Source organism: Triticum urartu, chromosome 2A (assembly GCF_056163025.1).
Source record: "Triticum urartu cultivar PI428250 chromosome 2A, HENAU_Tu73, whole genome shotgun sequence".
NCBI classification, from domain to species: domain Eukaryota; kingdom Viridiplantae; phylum Streptophyta; class Magnoliopsida; order Poales; family Poaceae; genus Triticum; species Triticum urartu.
In genome coordinates, this window is record NC_141874.1 from 130,667,612 (window position 1) to 130,686,511 (window position 18,900).

At 51.7% G+C, this 18,900-nt stretch overlaps 1 protein-coding gene across 1 annotated transcript; it reads right to left on the reverse strand.

Annotated features, from left to right (window-relative positions):
- Positions 1-1,749: 1,749 nt before the first annotated feature.
- On the reverse strand, positions 1,750-7,631 carry LOC125536306 (bromo-adjacent homology (BAH) domain-containing protein). The gene is made up of 11 exons (XM_087543448.1): positions 7,372-7,631; positions 6,406-6,782; positions 5,856-6,024; positions 5,203-5,732; positions 4,353-4,379; positions 4,018-4,110; positions 3,280-3,358; positions 3,108-3,192; positions 2,580-2,694; positions 2,378-2,494; positions 1,750-2,288 (listed from the first exon to the last, which is right to left on the reverse strand). Exons 2-11 carry the CDS (start codon positions 6,736-6,738, stop codon positions 2,241-2,243), a joined length of 1,596 nt encoding a protein of 531 aa, XP_087399574.1. The 5' UTR covers positions 6,739-6,782; positions 7,372-7,631; the 3' UTR covers positions 1,750-2,240.
- Positions 7,632-18,900: the final 11,269 nt, after the last annotated feature.

Genomic DNA, 18,900 nt, shown 5'->3' on the forward strand with positions numbered 1-18,900 from the left:
TCTTCACGCCGCCGCCATCCTTGCTGCACCCCTGCCCTGGATCACCTTGGCGGACTGGTTTGGTTGGCGGCGGTGCCTCGTCGTCGCTGTCCTCGAGGACGATGACGCCGCCCTCATCGCGGTTGCAACGCCGAGCAGTGATCTCCTCGAGGGCACGGCGTTGGCGCTCCATCTCGAGCCGGACGTAGTCCTCGCACGCCCACTTGATGGCGGCCTCCTCGTTGGCGGCCATGTCCTCGTGCTCGCTCTTCACGGCGACGAGACCCGGCTCTGTCTTCGGCTTGATGAAGCGGGAGGAGGGAACAGAGGTGCCACGGCCGCCCTCGTTGATGAGGAGGGCGCCGCCGTAGGGTGCGTCGCCCGAGCGGCGTCTCCACGGGCTCGGCCTTGACGTTCACGAGCGTCGGCGAACTGGATGAGCAGAAGGAGGAGGAGGAGGAGGAGGAGGAATAGGACCTGCCCACCATGTGCCTCGGCAACCGAGGGTCACCACTCCGACGGGGAACCGGGCCGGGGCCGCCGGGTACTCGAGCGGAGGATCGTTGCCACCCTCGAGTTGCTCGAGGACGGCGTGGAGCGTGTGCCAGGGGGTGCCCTACCATAGGCGGTGGCCGTCGGTGTTGTGGCGCCCCCTCATCGACGCGTTGTTAGTGGAGGCGAGCTGCTCCTCGTGGCGGCGTTGGAAGTACACCGCCCAGTGCACGTGGTTGCTAGCGGCGTACTCTGGAAGGTCCCGCTCCTCCTCCGGTAGGGAGGCCCGAACACGCGCGATCTCGTCGTGGAAGTGGCCGGTGTCGGTTGGCTGCAGAGGGACGGGGACGCCTCCGGCGCTGAGCCTCCACCGCCCCGGCACGCGCATGCCACGCGGCGTCGGGTAGTCCGCCTCGTGCAGGTGGCAGCGGCCGAAGCCGTTGGCCGCCGTTCTATCGCCGGAAAATCACTCTCCCATCGGCGGATCTAGACGGGGAGAGAGAGAGATGAGATGGGGGTGTCAGCGGTGACAGAGGTTGCGGGTGAGTGCGTCCACCGGCGAGGGAAGGAGCGGCTTTTATAATGGTCAGGGGGCGGCAGACGTGTGTACGCGTGGTGGGAGGGGGAGGGGCGCGTCACCGCCCGTGAGGAATCTCAATGGAAGGCTGGCCGGCGGCAGCCTTGGCATTGATTCCCCGCGGGAAAACAAGGCGATGGGGAAGACGAGACACGGCTGGTCGCTGACTTGGCGGGTCCATCAGGCTTTCGTGCCAAAATTGTTTTTCCCGGCGCCCCCCAGCGCGCTGGGTTCGGCCTCAGTCCGCTGACGCTAATTTCGGCCCTAACCGGCGAAATTTGGGCTCCTGAGACCGTTTTTTTAACGCCGGCGATAAAAAATGATCTTAGAGGGTCCTGTTGGGGAAGTGAAGATGCTCTAACATTTGATGAGTCCGTCCGCGTTTGAGTTGCCATTACAGCATAGTCACAGCTGCAGATTAGCACACGTCCAACTCAACCGAGGGTGCGTCATACTGGCTGTGTTTGGGAATCCTCTGCTCCTTCGCCAGGGAGCAGAGCGGGCGGAGCACCCCTTTCACCGCTTGCTAAAATTGAACTGCATGCCGCTTCGCTACGTGGCGGAGTGATTCCGAACGGCCCCTAAGCTTTACCGTTCATTCAAAGGCGCCGGTCAATTAAAAGTCGCCACTAACACAGATGAATCATCATCGAACACAACTGGTAGCAGACTCAAGTGGGGCCATTCAAGAATGCGGTACATTTAGCAGAAAAGATAGCCAAGCCCTGAACTTTCGGAACATACATACTGTAGTTCATAATTTGCTGTCCAAAAACACGCAGCAGCAGATGGGCACCGTTACTACGCTGGCTGGCTTACTGTTAAGCTAAAACCGCCTCCGGCTTGCTGCGAAGGGCTACTTGCTTCTACGGCACTACTCTGACTCCTGAAGACATGTCATGAGAAATTTCCCACTACTCTGATTCCTGAAGCTAATGTTCCTCATAATTCCCACCCCTATACATCTCCCTCCTTAAAGAAAGAACATCCTACGTTGCAGTTAGTCCCGCCTCAGAATTCAATCAGTCGAAGCCAAACATAAACCATCAGCACATATAAAGGTTGCCACAGTGACAAAAACTTGAAGTGTTGCTTCGGGTGAACAACACACCAAGCTCCAAGGGATGATAGTTGACAACTCCATCTGGCCGGTTCCCATTCCATTTTGGCTAAGCGACTCCAAAGAAGCTACTTACTGTGCCATCTTTGCTGCAAACGACTTCCTCTCACCCGCGTGCCTCTGCAAAACGATGTTGCACATGCAAAAATTAAGGTCTCAACTTACAGAACCCACGCAAGTACAGAGAGTACGTAGGAAGCAGCATTTACCTTATGAAGTATACTGAACTTCATTGCTTGCTTTTCTCGGACAAGCATCCAGTCCAAGGCCAGGTCATATTCTATTGTGTTGGGTTGAGAACAATGTGATGTCGACACAGCCTTCTTCTGCAGAAATAACAACAATTGCATTGATATCATGTACAGAAAAGGAGAAACTGCGACGGGATTAATTATAGGACACCATCAGGACCTGCTCTTCTCGTTGTCTTGGGTTCATTTTCTGATTACTGATGGTTAAGTGCCCAACCAGAGCTCCTGAAGCTGGTTTTGGGACCTTAAGTAACCCTTTGCTGCAGTAAAGGGGTCTGCAAGAAATACAATTAATCAGAAGTACCAGCAGTTAGCAAAAGAAGACCAAACTAGAAGATTACTAATTTCATACTAGAACTATATACAGTGCAAAGTGGCAGTCACATACAAACTGTATAACCAGCAATTGCAACGTTGCACATGCACAATCCCTGACTAATTTGCCAACTAAAGAACTAGTAAAACACATATATTGGTGCTCATCGCAGAAGCAATTGGTTAATATAAAGCTCTGTTAGTTCCGATCGGTGTTTTTGCAGTTGGTTTGAACTGAGGTGCCATCATGTGAAACTGAAACATAACAAACAGTAGCGACGCTTGGTATGAAATTTATTACATGCCAGCACTGAATACGAAGTAAAGTACATTTCATCATTCCAACAAGTATTGACACAATAGAGTGAGTTACCTTCCACCCACAACCAAGCCTGAATTGATTTTCATAACAGCTTCATCAGCAATATTTCTGGAATTGAATACAACATATGCTTTTCCTACAAATTAGAAAAAGGCATTTTATTTAAACTGCGTTGGATAAGGTTACATGGAACATGTTAGTATTTGTGTAGAAGTTCACTCACCATTGTTAGGATCATCGTAGGTCGGGTGGTTAATAGGCTTAGCAGTACAAGATAGTTGTAGTGCCTCACGAATAAGTTCCTGCAAACATGATCGTAATAAGATATGTTCACTAAATTGATGTGCGATACACGGGAGGAGCAGATAACATGTGAAAAGAACATGAAGACTAAACAAAGCACGAGTAGAGTGAGTACTGAACAGGGTGGACGAAGATCCTTGAGAAAAAGAGATGGATATGCACAGAGTTAATCAACTTTTTCATGCCCCAACAGTTTCAACTTCTCTGTGCTGCTACTTGTTATCGAATGAAAAACATATTTATTTATTGCTTTCTTGAGCAGAAGCACATAGTTCCTTTTTCACAAACTCAGGAGACATTTTGTAAGAGACTGTAGAAGTTAAGCAGGCAGAAATCAGTGTACACAGCTGTGTAAAGCTCAGCTTGTGGTTGCTGGATTGTGCTGTGGTGACTTGTTTATGATAATCTGCTGTAGAAAATAGTAATGGAGGCAGGAAAGAGTTGGTTTAGCCAAACCAAAATAATAGGAAAGAGTCAGTTGGAAAAGCTGGATCGTCATAATCCACATCAATGCCAAACACGGCCTACAGAACAGAAAGCTTAAGCTATTCAAGAAGACAAGTAGATGATCCTTCTAGGCCAGGAACACAATTAGAGAACTAGAAGCAGCTCGGTCTTCATGACAACCAAATACAGAAAAAGAAGATAGTCATAGTACCACTATTTCAGAAGCTCCAAACCGTATGTCAAGATTCTGAATATACACCAGCCTCCCCTCCTTATCAGCTTGTGCTAGTTTTTCATGCCAGGGCTGCAAATTACATTTAACATAGATTGTGAGTTTATGACATATATATAACTGAAAGCCAAAGCATGATTTCATTAATAGACAATAACATAGAACTGAAAATCAAAGGCTACATCTTAGTACTATGCTAATTTGATGAAACGATTTATCAAGTGAAGACTGCAGATATAACATATACTTCATAACAACAACAACAACAACAACATATATACAAGTGACCATACAGCAAAGAAAAGATCACTCACCTGTGGTTTGAACCATTTGCTTCTGTCCTGTTAAATAGCATAAAGGTGTATTAGCACACGAAAGTAAACATGATAGTAGCAAACTGTGTATTAGCACACAAAAGTAAACATGATAGTAGCAAACTGTAAACGACAGCATTTTGTGCATGATCTATCAAGCCAAACCTACTCGTAAATAGCATCGGTCAAATCTCTATCAAAAGCACATAATATTCTGCCAAATAAAGAACAGTCCATAAAGCAAAATAATTGAGAAATTTGAGACCCCTTTACTTGCTGTATACAAATAAACGATTATATGTGCCCAAGATCCAATCTATTAATGCTTAAGAAATATAGCTGAACATGTAAATAATACTTCAGATGGTAAGTTCAAAAAGGGCACAGCCCCAAAATACCTGCTCTAGTGCATGGTGGCAGTTCGCCATTCAAGGGACTGCTTCCTGGCATTGAATTATTAATTTTCAGTAGAGTAGGCCAGTGTTGCGTCTTTGGCATATTGTCTGGTTTAAATTTGTCAACTAAAATGTTCCAAACACACCACAGCCTAATGTAAAGTTACTATTTCTCTGAAAAGGAACCAAAATATACCTTATCCTTTTATGTGCGTTAAATTATGATATGTTGGAGTTGGATAGCAATCAACGTGTTTTTCGTTTCACTGAGCATGCATCCAGTTCACATGTCCACGGGCAAACACATAGTAACTGCTCGGGGTAAAGAATAAAAGAACACAAAAGGCGACACTGACACTGTGTTTTTCATGTTTATAACATGTCCATTTTTTCGCATTATATTTATCACTCTGAAATATGTCACCAACAGCTATTTACTAATTCAGAAAACTTACAGCCTGCCTTGTTGGTAGTTGCGCCAAAGGAACAGAGCGAACTTTCACGTCAGGAACTGGGGCCATACTTTGCGTTGTAAGATCTTGAGATAGTTTCAACTTCTTTGAAGGCATATTCTTCATTGTGAGATCTTGAGATAATTTCAATTTCTTTGAAGGCATCTTATCAGAGAGAACTTTCTGTGTACTCTGTGTACGTTTGAAAACTTTTTGTGTGGGTTTGGGAACATCCTCCTCAACTCCTAGGGGAAGAGGAACAGCAGCAACCTGAGCTTTATCCACCTCTTTGACTGATGGGGGAAGAGAAATGGCCACTGACTGGGAAAGGGGAACTGCAGCAACAGGAATTTCATCCTCCATCTTAGCAGCTGATTGCGGAAGGGGTGCAACAGGAATTTCATCCTCCATCTTAGCCGCTGATTGCGGAAGGGGTGCGACCAGACCTGCACCCACCTTCTGATCCATGCCTTGCGCATCCTGATCCGGGTAACATATAACTTGCTCATCTTTAGGATTAAGCAGCACGTTGACTGCATCGGAAGGAGGGTAGTTAAATATGTACGTGCACATTATATGTGTGTGTATAATGTACTGCTTAAACAAAATATTTAATGTGATGTAATGCATGAACAAAATTGACATCCAATGCTGACCTTCCAGCCCTGCAATTTTCTCAGGTACTTGCTCAGAAAGTGTGCAGTTTCCAACATCAAAAAACCTATAGAAGATATAATCAGCGACCGTTTGTTCCTTTGGGGTAGGCTGGCGATTCCTTTCATCCTTTGAAATGCAAACAACAGTGCATTTACCAGCAATAGATTCCTAATATAAGCAATAAAAATCGCTATTAGAACATTTTACTTGTAAGAAAGGTCAGAAATGAACTGAATTAACAATGATGCGCCCAGCTAGCTTCGAAAAAATGTAATTGTTGACCCCAACTAGCTTGTTGCCCCTTTCTACTGACCAAGCTGGTTCTGCTCAGTTTTGCAAATGAGCAACCAAGCCGGATCCAGCTCATTCAGGCTTTTGTTCTGTCTAGTATTGCCAAATATACTTCCAAAAGTGGTAATCAAACTGTTGCTCCTTGCATATTGTTAGCACGCCTTTTATACAGGAAGATTATAACTTCAAATTGCATTTCTGATGTGGATCAATCCAATTAAAAAATGCAAATATGTGATTAAGGAAGGAACAAACTACCAGTGGGTTGATATCGGCAAGGCCAGTGCCATCACCAGAAGCAAGAAATATCTCATTCTCCGCCACGGAGCCTCTTAAATAATTTCTGATCTCATCCGGGGTGAAAAACCAAAGAATCTTTACTTTCTTAGCTTCATTTTGCTGCCATATCTTTACTATCTTTCCAATGTATGGTTCAGATTCACCATTTTTAAAAAGATACACACAGTCATACAGTGAGTACTTCACATTGTCAAATGTGAAGGAACCATAGAACTGTGTATCCATCTTGGCACCACCTTTTGCTCTCTTCTTTCCCCAGGAAAACTGGATATTCTCGTTACTTTCACCCATTCTGATAATGGCCACTTGCAGCTCAATTTGCCCTTACCATAGGCCTAGAAAGATAAAAACCGGTAGATCAGATCTTAATAAATTAAGCAGCATCAAAACATCTAAAAATCATAGTATCAGATCTTAAGCTAAACAGAATGGCACTCACGCACCATATCACAAGAAATGTGCAGTTTTCATACTTCATACATACATTATAGAAAAATATCATCTTGATGCTATGAGAGCTTGAGAAAACGGCATACAAATACCAAAAGAATCATTCCCAAAGCACAAAATGCACACTACAGAGTTCTGGGCATAACAAATGCTGCAGCCCAAAGACGATTTAAACAACCCCCAAAATTCATGAACCTAGGGTTACAGAAACTGAACAAACATATTCCCTCTAACTCTATCGGTCCCCATCCAAGACAAACCTAGGGTTACAGAAACTGAAACAAACGAAGACAAACAGAAACCTCGAGCTGTCTAAAAAACAGAAACCTCGAGGGTAAATGGCAGGAGGGTCGGACGACGGGGGATAACTGGGGTTTCGACTCCCAATGATACAGTATCAGGGAGTGGGGGTGGGGGGCGGGGGCGGGGGGGGGGGGGGGGGGGGGGGGGGGTGGAGGGGGGGTGGGGGATTACCTTGGGGAGAAGCGGGGGGGCGGGGGGCGGTGAGGTCCTAGGAGAGGCCACCGGCGGTGAGGTCCGCGCGGACCACAGGCGAGGAGGGCGCCGGAGAAGTATAGCAGGGGAGGGGGAGGTTAGCGATGGAGTGGAGGTGTCGCGAGGACGAACTAGGGCTGCGCCATGGGGGGGGTGAGGGGGAGAAGGCCACGCGGCGTCTGACGCGAGAGGGCTTTGCTTGGCTGGAGACGGGAGAGGGCTCTGTCTCTCACACTCGATGCGCCGCAGAAAAACAATAAAGGCCCATTTCGTGGGACGTGCACTGTCGCAGTCTCGCAGACCCATCTCCGATTCCTCGTATTCTCAAAAAAAAAGAAAAAGAAACGATTCCTCAAAAAAAAACTCTCCTATTCTTCCATTCTAAAAAAACTCGATTCTCCCTTCACTCAAAACAAAACATAAGAGCAACTCTAGTAGACCTTTCACTAAAAAAACATAAGAGCAACTCTAAGGCCTTGTTTGGTTGCTGAGGGAGATAATTCCAGGTAAAAGGCGCCCTGGCTAGAAAATTCTTGGTAAAATGAAAGCCCCGTGGAATATTCACTTTACTATTTGGGAGAAATGAGGAGTGGGGGATAATATTTTATCTTCTTCTTTTCTTAGTATACTCTGTAGTCTGTCTCTTTGCAATCCATCTAGGTTGCTCCAGCTACCATTGTTGGAGAGGAAAACGAGAGATGTAGTTCTGAGGGGAGGCGGCCGTGCCCCTGCTCGTCGCTGTGCTGCCCATGTCCAAGAAAGGTGGAGAGAACAGTGGGGAGAACGGCAACGGGGGCCAACCGCCGGCGGCGGAGGAGACTTCGCTGGAGATTCATGTGGTGCGGGGAGGCGTACTGGTAGCTGGCGACCCCGGCGTGGGTGATGGCGGAGCAGAGGAGCCGACGACCATTTGACGGCCTGGGAGGTGAAGGAGGATGTTGTTGGCCTCGTGAGGTGGAGTGACGCCATGGGCATCACCGAAGAAAAGAGATTGCGAGACAGACGGGGAGAGTTCTCCCGATGTAAGGAGACGTGGGTTTGTAACCCTGGGAATCGGGGTGGATCGGATAGGGAATATTCCCTCCCCCTTGCCAGCAAATACGCGTGGAGCAAAACCAGGGTGAAAAACACGCGCGGTTTTCTCGCCCAGGGAAAAGGTCGGGATCCCGGAAGGATCACCTGCTACCAAACAAGGGCTAAGTCGTTATATTCGTAGCTTTCTTTTTTGCTGGAAACTTTGAGTGTTTTGTTCAATAAAATAATTCCTAGAACAATCAGCTACTAAACTGCTGACCAGTAAAGGAGGTTCAAAGTCTATCCAACTCTCGGCGATCATCAGCAAGCTAGCATGCTTGGCGCATGAACCGGAAGATTAGCTGGCATGTCTGCATGTTGACTACTCCCTCTGTTCCAAAATAGATGACCCAACTTTGTATTAAAGTTAGTACAAAGTTGGGTCATCTATTTTGGAACGGAGGGAGTACTAAAGAAGAAAATGATGAGGCTAGTTCTCCTATTTACTTTTTTTCATGGTAATACGTATCTCATTTATAAAATAAAGATCCGGTTAAAGCCACGTAAGCACCAACATTACAAGACTGAAAAGATAGGATAATCCTATGCAAAATACCAGCGCATGTTCTTCTCCTCCGACACCACCGAAGCGGCCATCAAAGGGATAGAAAACAGATCACCTCTTCACCCGAGCTCGACGCGGTTCCATCGCTGATCAGCAGCTTTACGGACCTCGGAAGTAGTTTGCCAGAAGCAAAACCATGTCAACTTAACTCTCTCTTAAGGCTTGCCTTATTATTAGTAGTCCGGTTTGCTTCTATAAGTGTTTTAATGATAAAACTTAATGTAGTACCCCGGAGATGTATTTCTATAAGTTTGATACTGCTAATGTATAAGTGTTTTAATCTTAAAACCGGAGATGTTTGTTTCTATAAGTGTTTTAATGATAAAACTTAACTCTCTCTTAAGGCTTGCCTTGTTATTCCAACTGATGCCCTAGACAACACAATGTTTATGAGCCAATTTGACCACTTGAGTAATTGAGCTTCTGAATATTTTGTTGTCATGGGAATCAACATGATTATCATCTACCTTGCCAATTTTAAAATAACCATTAATAGTCAGCCTGTTTCCAAAAATAGTGCTACATTAGCATACCAAGCATGATTTCAAGTCAAAAAAAAACACTACATTAGCATATTTCTCTCCATTTCAACTTCAAGTCTCATCTGCGGTCTGGTTCTCCTAAGCGTGGTAGACACATTTGATAATTGTTTACGCTTTCTTGAAGGTATAAATGGCCGATACTCCCTCTGTTCTAAAATAGATGACTCAATTTTATATTAACTTTAATACAAAGTTAGTACAAAGTTGGATCATCTATTTTGGAACGGAGGAAGTACTATCTAACATGAAAGTTGGCTAAGCGCATATGCTTAATGTTCTGCTTTGGAACCTTAAATAAGTAATTGCGACTATGCTTTAATTAAAAAGAGATCCCCTGTTGATACCTTATTCAGTTTGTATTTTACATTTCAAGTATTTATCATTTTAGCAATGCTCGAATAGTAATTATATTTGAGACTCTTCCTAAATGCTTATAGTACTCTGTTTGAAACTGGTATTATTAATAAAATCAGCAGAGGCGCATAACCAGTGTTGTTGTCCCTGCATCCCTGGTCAGCTGTGATATTTTTAGTTGTGATATTTTAGTTTTTCGTTTGTTCTTGAAACAGTGAAGGAAACCTATGAATGGTTTGTTTATCTCTGTTCGTATTCTTTTTGCAATTTAATCTATTGTAATACTAAGATTTTTCCTCAAAATGTTTTTTTCTGCTTAGGGATGCAAGTAATTTCAAAATGATATTCCACAACAATATTTTTTCTCTGTTTTGTTTCCTAGCTATCATTTCATTTCACCCACTAACATGAGGTGCAACCTTGATTGATTTTTAGCCTTCCATTAATCATCAATATTATTTTTTGTCGGAATAAACGACCACGGGTAGCCTAGCCGGCTCCCCCTGGCCCTTCTGAAAAAATAACGAGCCGATCCGGCCCTCAAGAATTTAAGACGTGGGGCCGCCTTCCCCTTGTCGGCTGTCTCCCAGGCCGACTATCGGAAGGCGGCCCGGCTTTAGCCCTCATGAAGAAAGCCGCGGGAGGGCCGGCTCCAAGAAGCCGGCCGCAAGAAGCCGACTCCCACAAAGCAGTCAAGATCGTACCCTCGAAGTCTGCATCCACATAATGGCGATGTGGCGGGGCGTGGCTACAGTAAAGCCTGCCACCCCCGAATCCAGGAGCACGCCTGGCACAGTGCGCCGTACGGGGTGGCCATGACCCGTCCGGCGCGGCACTGTTGCCATGTTGACCCTGATGCCACCCACGACGGGCTGTCAGCGCGGCCCACGGGCGGTGGGCCCCTTCACGCAGAGAGACACCCGAAGGCGGCCAGGCCTCCCCCAGTCGGCCCAAGACAGGGCCGGCTCCCCACAGCCAGCTTGCTTCCTCCCTCGAAGGAGACGCCCCATTAAGGAGACAAGACGAGGTGAGGCTACAACGATCGCCCGCCGGGCGGCGGCACTGTAGCCACGCTTACCTCGGCGAAGCCCTCGTCACCAGGTTTGAGGCAACAGTAACCAGCCACCGACAAGGCCCTTGACAGTGGGGCCTGCCTGTCGACCAAGGAGCCGGCAGCCGGTGGGACCCACCAGCCGGCGGGCCCCAGCAGCCGGCGCAGAAGCCGGCGAGCGTAGACATAGACGGCTAGGGCCCACGCCCAGCCGGATTACCATTGTACCCCCGGGGGGTGGGCCTATATAAACCCCCGGGGGCACCCATGCAAAGGGTGGATCTGAGCTAGTTTTAGACACCGCATAGAGAGGAGAGGAGAGCTAGCCGTGCCCTTCTTCTTCTTCTCGCCAAACAGCTCAAGGAGCATCTTGTAGCCACTCGTTCATCTAGTGATCATGCGGAGACCCCGCAGAGCAGCAGTAGGGGTGTTATCTCCACGCAGAGCCCTGAAGCTGGGTAAGATTCGCCGGCGTGCATGTCTTCGCCTTATCTCGCTTCCAGGCACCGGCGACGTCTTACTGGCTCCCACAATGATAAGCCACCCGTTGGCATATGTCGCACCTACCACCCGACATTTGGCGCCCACCGTGGGGCCAGGTGCACCATCGTCCGGAGACCTGTTTTGGACGGGAACCCTCTTCCTCCCCAACGAGCGTAGCCAGCCCGTCACGCCCGATGGCGCTTTCCACGACGCGCTGCAAGGCGTCACCAACGTCTGCGCAGCGAGCGGCCTCGCCGATCTCCTTGACGAGACCCTCATCTCCGACGAGCCCGCCTCTGACGCGGGCACCGACCACCTCGTCAACCTCCTCGGCCAGCTCCACGTCTCCGGCGAGCCTGTTGTGGACTTGGAGTCTGTTGGCTCCACCGATCCAATGCCTGTCGACTCCGACACGGCCTCGCTCGACGCTTTCCCCACCGACGTCACGATCTACAACGACCCGCTTCCCCGGGCCGATGGCTGCGACGGTGCCACCACCGAGGTGATGGTCATCGGCCACGGCGGCGCTTCTAGCGAAACGCCCTCGACGCCCCTCATGCGGTGGTCCACGACTTGTCCATCCCCCTCCCGGCCGATGCCGACACCGAAGCACTGGAGGCTCACCGCCTCGCCCTCCTCGCGGAGGGCCGGAAGTTGGCTTCCATGAGACGCCTCACTGAGGCCCACCAGCGCGAAGCCGCCCGCGCCGCCTTTGGCACGCCGCCCCTAGGCGGGCCAAGCCGAGCCGGCGTTGTCAGACAGCGCGGCGCTGCCCTCGCCGACACGCTAGGAGTCGACCGCCCAGTCTACGCCACTCCACTCGAGAACCTGCGCGCCGCCCAGGTGGCCGTAGACGAGCTAGACGGACTGGGGGCCGAAGAACTCCCCCACATGACCAGACGCATCCAGCAACTAATCGATGCAGCCGCACAGCGGCACGAAGCCGACGCCCACGCGAAAAGCCCTCCCCCGCGCCGAGAGCACGGCGCGACGTCCCGGACGCCGATTGCGGGTAAAACCCGCGCGCGGCACGAGAAAGAGCCGGCTGCCAGCCGAAGCCGAACCCGGATCTCCATCGAGCGAGACGCAGAAGGCCGTCCCCGGGCCGTGGAGCGGCGGGGCAACCTGCCTCCGCCTCCGCCTCGTGGGGAGAGATATCCCACCCCACCGCCTGTCACGCATCTGACTCTCAGCGGCCGACTAGGTCGCCGCGAAGGAGTCGACGAGAACGACGCCCGCCATCGGATCGACCGCCTAGCGCGATCCCTGGTGCTAGAAGAAGAAGATGATGTCGTCCCGCCTTGCTTCGGCCCCCGCATCCGCGACGAGCCTTTCCCCAAAGGGTTCTCGCTCCCAAGAGACAGGCCCAAGTACAACGGCTCCGTGAAGCCAGAAGATTGGTTGATCGACTACTCCACAGCGGTTCGCATAGCAAACGGCAACAGGCGCGTTGCCGTGAAGTACGTGCCCCTCATGCTGTAAGGCACAACGCGGACCTGGCTCAACAGCCTCAGGCCATACAGCATCAACAGCTGGCTAGACTTCACAGAAGCCTTCGTCCGCAACTTCACCAGCACCTACAAGCGGGCTCCCAAGCCCAGACAGCTCTCCTTGTGCGTACAAGGCCCCGCTGAATCCACTCGCAACTACCTCACGCATTGGGCCGAGCTCCGCAACTCTTGCGAAGGGGTGCACGAGGTGCAAGCCATAGAATACTTCACTGCCGGGTGCCGAGAAGGCACCCTCCTCAAGCACAAGCTCCTCTGCGACGAGCCGACTACCCTCGACGAGTTTCTGGTCATAGCGGACAAGTACGCCACCGCCGACTCCTCAATGAAGACTGAACTCCGGGTAGACGCGTCCGGGAAGGTACTCAACCCGGCGCCCAAGACGCCGGCTGGGGACTCCGGCCAACGCCCGTACCAGAACGACCACAAGCCCAAGGGCCCCGTGCCGCTCTCCACCAGTCGGCAGGTGGCCACAGTCGAAGACAAGCAGCCCGAAGGGCGGCCCGCACCCAAGAAGCAGAGGGGCGGCAGGCCGGCTTGGCAGCCGGCCTTCTCCTACGAGAAAACTCTCGACGCCCCATGCAAGTTCCACAGCGGCGCGAAGCCGTCCAACCACACAACCCGGAAGTGCCACTGGCTCACCCGAATCTCCAAAGGCGAAGGGCTCGCGCCGCCTCCGCCTGCTGGTCCGTCGCCTCCGGCTCCGCAGCTGCCGACCGCTCGGCCAGCAGTCGGAGCTGTGCACGACGAGTTCCCCGACGAGCATGCCGCCCATGTCGTCTTTACAAGCCAGCCCGAAGGCCGGCGCAGCAGACACCGAGAGCACCAGAAAGTCAACGTGGTCGCTACCAACCTCGCCGAGCACATGCACTGATCAGAAAAGCCTATCAGCTGGAGCCGGGCCGACCACCCAGAGGTGATGCCATCTCCCGGCTCTTATGCGTTGGTTTTGGATGCCACCCTTGCAACGGACAGACGCGCCGCCCGTTTCTCCCGCGTGCTGATAGACGGCAGGAGCAGCATCAACATCCTGTACCGTGACACCCTGGAGAAGCTGAACGTCAAGACGAAGCAACTCATGCCTACTTGGACTGTGTTCCATGGCATTGTACCTGGCCTGTCCTGCGCCCCCATTGGCAAGATCAAGATTGATGTTCTCTTTGGGGACAAGGATCATTTCCGCCGGGAAGCGATCTGGTTTGAAGTGGTGGACCTGGAGAGCCCCTACCATGCATTGCTTGGCCGTCCTGCCTTGGACAGGTTCATGGTTGTTCCCCACTATGCTTACCTCAAGATGAAGATGCCGAGCGCCAAGGGCATCATCACCATAGCCGGCGATTACAAGAAATCTTCTGAGTGCACAGCAGCCAGCAGCCGGCTGGCCGAGTCCCTTGTGATTGCCGAAGAAAAGATGTTGGACCGAGTCGTGGCCATGGCCGGCAAACAGCCGGCCCTGTCCCCCGATCCCAAGGAGTGTGATGCCCAAGGATCTTTCCAGCCGGCCAAGGAGACGAAGAAGATACCTCTTGACCCCGAGCACCCAGGAAGGTTTGCCGTCATCGGGGCAAACCTAAACAGCAAATAGGAAGGCGAGCTCGCCGATTTCCTCCATGAGAATCGGGACATCTTTGCATGGTCCCCTAAGGACATGCCGGGTGTTCCGAAGGAATTCGCCGAGCACAAGCTACACGTTCGAGAAGGCGCAAAACCAGTCAAACAACCCCTCCGCCGACTGTCGGAGGAGAAAAGAAGGATTGTAGGAGAAGAGATAGCCCGGCTTCTGGCAGGCGGCTTCATTATGGAGGTCTTCTTCTCAGAGTGGCTCGCCAACCCGGTCCTCGTACTAAAGAAGAACAACAAGTGGCGCATGTGCATAGACTACACGAGCCTCAACAAGGCCTGCCCCAAAGATCCCTTTGCCCTGCCAAGGATTGATCAAGTGATAGACTCCAGGCCAGATGCGAGCTGTTGAGTTTCTTGGATGCTTACTCAGGATATCACCAGATAAAGTTAGATCCGGCTGACCGCCTGAAGACCGCCTTCATCACGCCATTCGGAGCTTTCTGCTACCTGACTATGACATTCGGCTTAAGAAATGCTGGTGCCACTTTTCAGCGTTGCATGTAGAAGTGCCTCCTCAAGTAGCTCGGCAGAAATGCCCATGTCTACGTAGACGACATTGTGGTGAAGACGGAGAAGCGCGACACCTTGCTAGAAGACCTCAAGGAAACATTTGAGAACCTGCGCCGGTTCCAGATCAAGCTCAACCCCGAGAAATGCGTGTTCGGAGTGCCAGCCGGCCAGCTCCTAGGCTTCCTGGTCTCCGAACGCGGCATCAAATGCAACCCAGTAAAGATCAAGGCCATTGAGAGATTGGCGATTCCCACCAAACTTCGACACATCCAGAAGTTCACCGGGTGCTTGGCCTCCCTGAACCGCTTCATCAGCCGGCTCGGAGAGAAAGCTCTCCCCCTCTACCGCCTCATGAAGAAGACCACTCACTTCGAGTGGAACGACCAAGCCGACCAAGCTTTTCACGAGCTGAAGAAGATGCTGGCCACGCCGCCTGTCCTGGCGGCACCGACTGAGAAAGAGCCCATGCTCCTCTACATTGCTGCAACCAGCCGGGTGGTCAGCACCGTCATCGTAGTCCAGCGCCCAGAAGAGGGCCGAGCCCAGCCAGTCCAGAGGCCGGTGTACTATTTGAGTGAGGTGCTGTCTACCTCGAAGCAGAACTACCCGCACTACCAGAAGATGTGCTATGGCGTGTACTTCGCCGCCAAGAAGCTGAAGCCCTACTTCCAAGAGCACCCCATCACGGTCGTATGCACCGCCCCGCTTGCCGAGATCATAGGCAGCCGGGATGCATCCGGCCGGGTGGCGAAATGGGCCATCGAGCTGGCCCCCTACACGATCTTCTACCAGCCTCGCACCACCATCAAGTCCCAAGCATTGGCCGACTTCCTTGTCGACTGGGCCGAGACCCAGTACCTGCCGCCAGCTCCCGACTCCACTCATTGGCGCATGCACTTCGACGGGTCCAAGATGCGCACCGGCTTGGGAGCCGGCATCATCCTCACCTCTCCCAAAGGCGACAAGCTCAGATACACGCTGCAAATTCACTTTGCCGCCTCCAACAACGTGGCCGAGTACGAGGCGCTCATACACGGGCTCCGGCTTGCCAAAGAGCTCGACATACGCCGGATCCTATGTTACGGCGACTCGGACTTGGTAGTCCAGCAATCATCCGGCGACTGGGACGCCAAGGACGCAAATATGGCAAGCTACCGCTTCCTCGTTCAGTAGATCAGCGGGTACTTTGAAGGATGCGAGTTCCTCCACGTACCGCGAGCCGACAACGAGCCAGCTGATACCCTGGCTCGAATAGGCTCCACTCGGCAGGCAATACCAACCGGTGTCTCTCTACAACGCCTCCTCAAGCCGTCTATCAAGCCGTCTCCAGAGTCCGATTCCATCTTCGTGCCGCCTGACCCCGATGCAGCCGAGTCCGGCTCGAAGAACCAAGCAGGTGACCCGGGGACTTTGATAGTCGGCCCGGGGACGTCAGTAGGCGGCTCGGGGACTTCCGTAGTTACGCCCGACCCGGGGACTGCCACACCCGGCTCGGGGACTGCGGTAGTCGGCCCGGGGACTGCACCAACACAACAAGTGGCGGCCGACTCCAGCATTTCACCACCCAGCCCGCCCGCCCTGGTCGCAGTAGCCGTGTTGGCAATAGAAGAAGTCGCAGCTCCATCATGGGCCCAGTCCATCCTCAACTTCCTAATAAACCAAGATCTGCCGACTGACGAAACAGAGGCAAGACAAGTCCAACGCCGAGCCAGAGCATACACAATCGTCAACAGAGAGCTCGTCAGGCGTAGTGTCACTGGAGTCTTCCAGCGATGTGTCGAGCAAGAGAAGGGCATTGCAATCCTCAGAGACATCCACCAAGGAGAATGCGGCCACCATGCGGCCTCAAGATCACTCGTCGCCAAAGCTTTCCGCCATGGGTTCTTTTGGCCAATTGCTTTGGATGACGCCAAGGAGTTAGTTAAACATTGCAAAGGGTGCCAAGTCTTCAGCTCCAAGCAACACACGCCGGCTTCGGCACTCAAGACCATTCTGCTCACTTGGCCCTTCGCCGTTTGGGGACTGGACATGGTGGTCCCATTCAAGACGGCGCGCGGCGGCATGACACATCTGCTTGTCGCCGTGGACAAATTCACCAAATGGATTGAGGCAAAGCCGATCAAGAAGCTGAATGGGCCGACTGCCGTGACATTCATCGCAGATATAACAACTCGGTACGGCGTGCCACACAGCATCATCACCGACAACGACACGAATTTCGCCAAGGGAGCATTGGCACGTTTCTGCGCGACACAGGGCATCCGGTTGGACTTAGCGTCCGTTGCCCACCCGCAGTCAAACGGCCAAGTCGAGCGAGCCAACGGCCTCATCCTTTCTGGCATCAAGCCCCGACTGGTCGTACCACTGGAACGTTCGGCCGGCTGTTGGCTCGATGAGCTGCCGGCCATCCTCTGGAGTCTGCGCACTACCCCAAACAAGTCAACCGGCTTCACTCCTTTCTTCCTCGTGTATGGTGCCGAGGCGGTCATCCCAACTGACATCGAGTTCGACTCGCCTCGGGTAACCATGTACACGGAGGCGGAGGCCAAGGAAGCACGAGAAGACGGCGTCGACCTGCTGGAAGAAGGCCGGCTGTTAGCCCTCAGCCGGTCCGCCATCTACCAGCAGGGCTTGCGCCGCTACCACAGCCGGAAGGTCAGACCAAGATCTTTCCAAGAGGGCGACCTCGTGCTCCGGCTGATCCAGCAAACAGCCGGCCAGCACAAGCTCTCGACCCCTTGGGAAGGCCCCTTTGTCATCAGCAGAGCGCTGGGAAATGACTCCTACTACCTGATCGACGCACAGAAGTCGAAGGTACGAAAGAGAGACGACTCCGGCAAGGAGTCGGAACGACCATGGAACGCCAACCTCCTCCAAAGATTTTACAGTTGAAATGCAGTATGTATCACGCTAACTTTTGTACTAAGTACGAGACAATAGGCCCCCCGAGGAGAGCTCGGGGACTGCCATCTTTTATCTATGAATGAAGAGTATCATGCTTATGATCATGTCATTACATTCACTTTTTTCGTCCGGCACCGGGTTCGACTAGTCGGCCCGGGGACTGGCCGCCTTGAGTTATATTAGAAGTCCTACCCGCGGTCAGACAAGTAGTGTGCCAGCACCCAAGCCTTCTCTTGCCAAAAGTCGCAATTCGAAGAACCGGTTGTCCGGCTGGCAAGAGTTAAAGGCAGGAAAGGACGCCCACACAAAAAACGGCTAGGGACTAACGGACTAATATAACAAAAGCCGGTTTTTCTCCCACCACCGACCAACTAGCAGAGTAGCCGGCCGGCCGGCTTCCATTCACCTCGCTTCAATCTAAGAAAGCTCGAGTACTTGCCTTCCCCCCCCCCCAAAATAATAATAAATATAGCCAAGTTCTTCCCTAGCCACAGGCTGCAGAGCAGCTGCCGGTTGGGAAGGCAGCAGCCAGGGTAAGGCGGCAAAGGAAACAGCCTAAGGATAAAAAGCATACGCGAATGGAAGCCAAACACACACACGATCATATTTACACAAAAGACCTTCGAAAGGCCAGCATTCAACATAGTTTGAGTACACCCCCAGTGGGTGGAACTGCGCAAGTTTAACAAAAATTGTTCAAAGAGTAACAAGCAGGAAAAGCAAGGACGGTAGATTAAGCCAAGGGAACGACTGGCGAGTCGGGCAGGTCGGTAGAGACGGCAGTGCTGGCTGGAGGAGTGGCCGGCTGGCGAGCCTCGACATGATCACCACCTCCCGCAGAGGGCGTGCTAGTACGCGCCTCGTTGTTGGAGGCACGGTCAAGCTGAGGCTGGC

Coding starts and splice junctions, on each gene's coding strand:
- LOC125536306 (XM_087543448.1), bottom strand. CDS start 6,738: ATGGGTGAAAGTAACGAGAATATCCAGTTTTCCTGGGGAAAGAAGAGA. Junction 5,733..5,855: donor GAAAATTGCAGGGCTGGAAG/GTCAGCATTGGA, acceptor CTTCCGATGCAG/TCAACGTGCTGCTTAATCCT. Junction 3,359..4,017: donor TTGGAGCTTCTGAAATAGTG/GTACTATGACTA, acceptor TCATGTTTGCAG/GAACTTATTCGTGAGGCACT.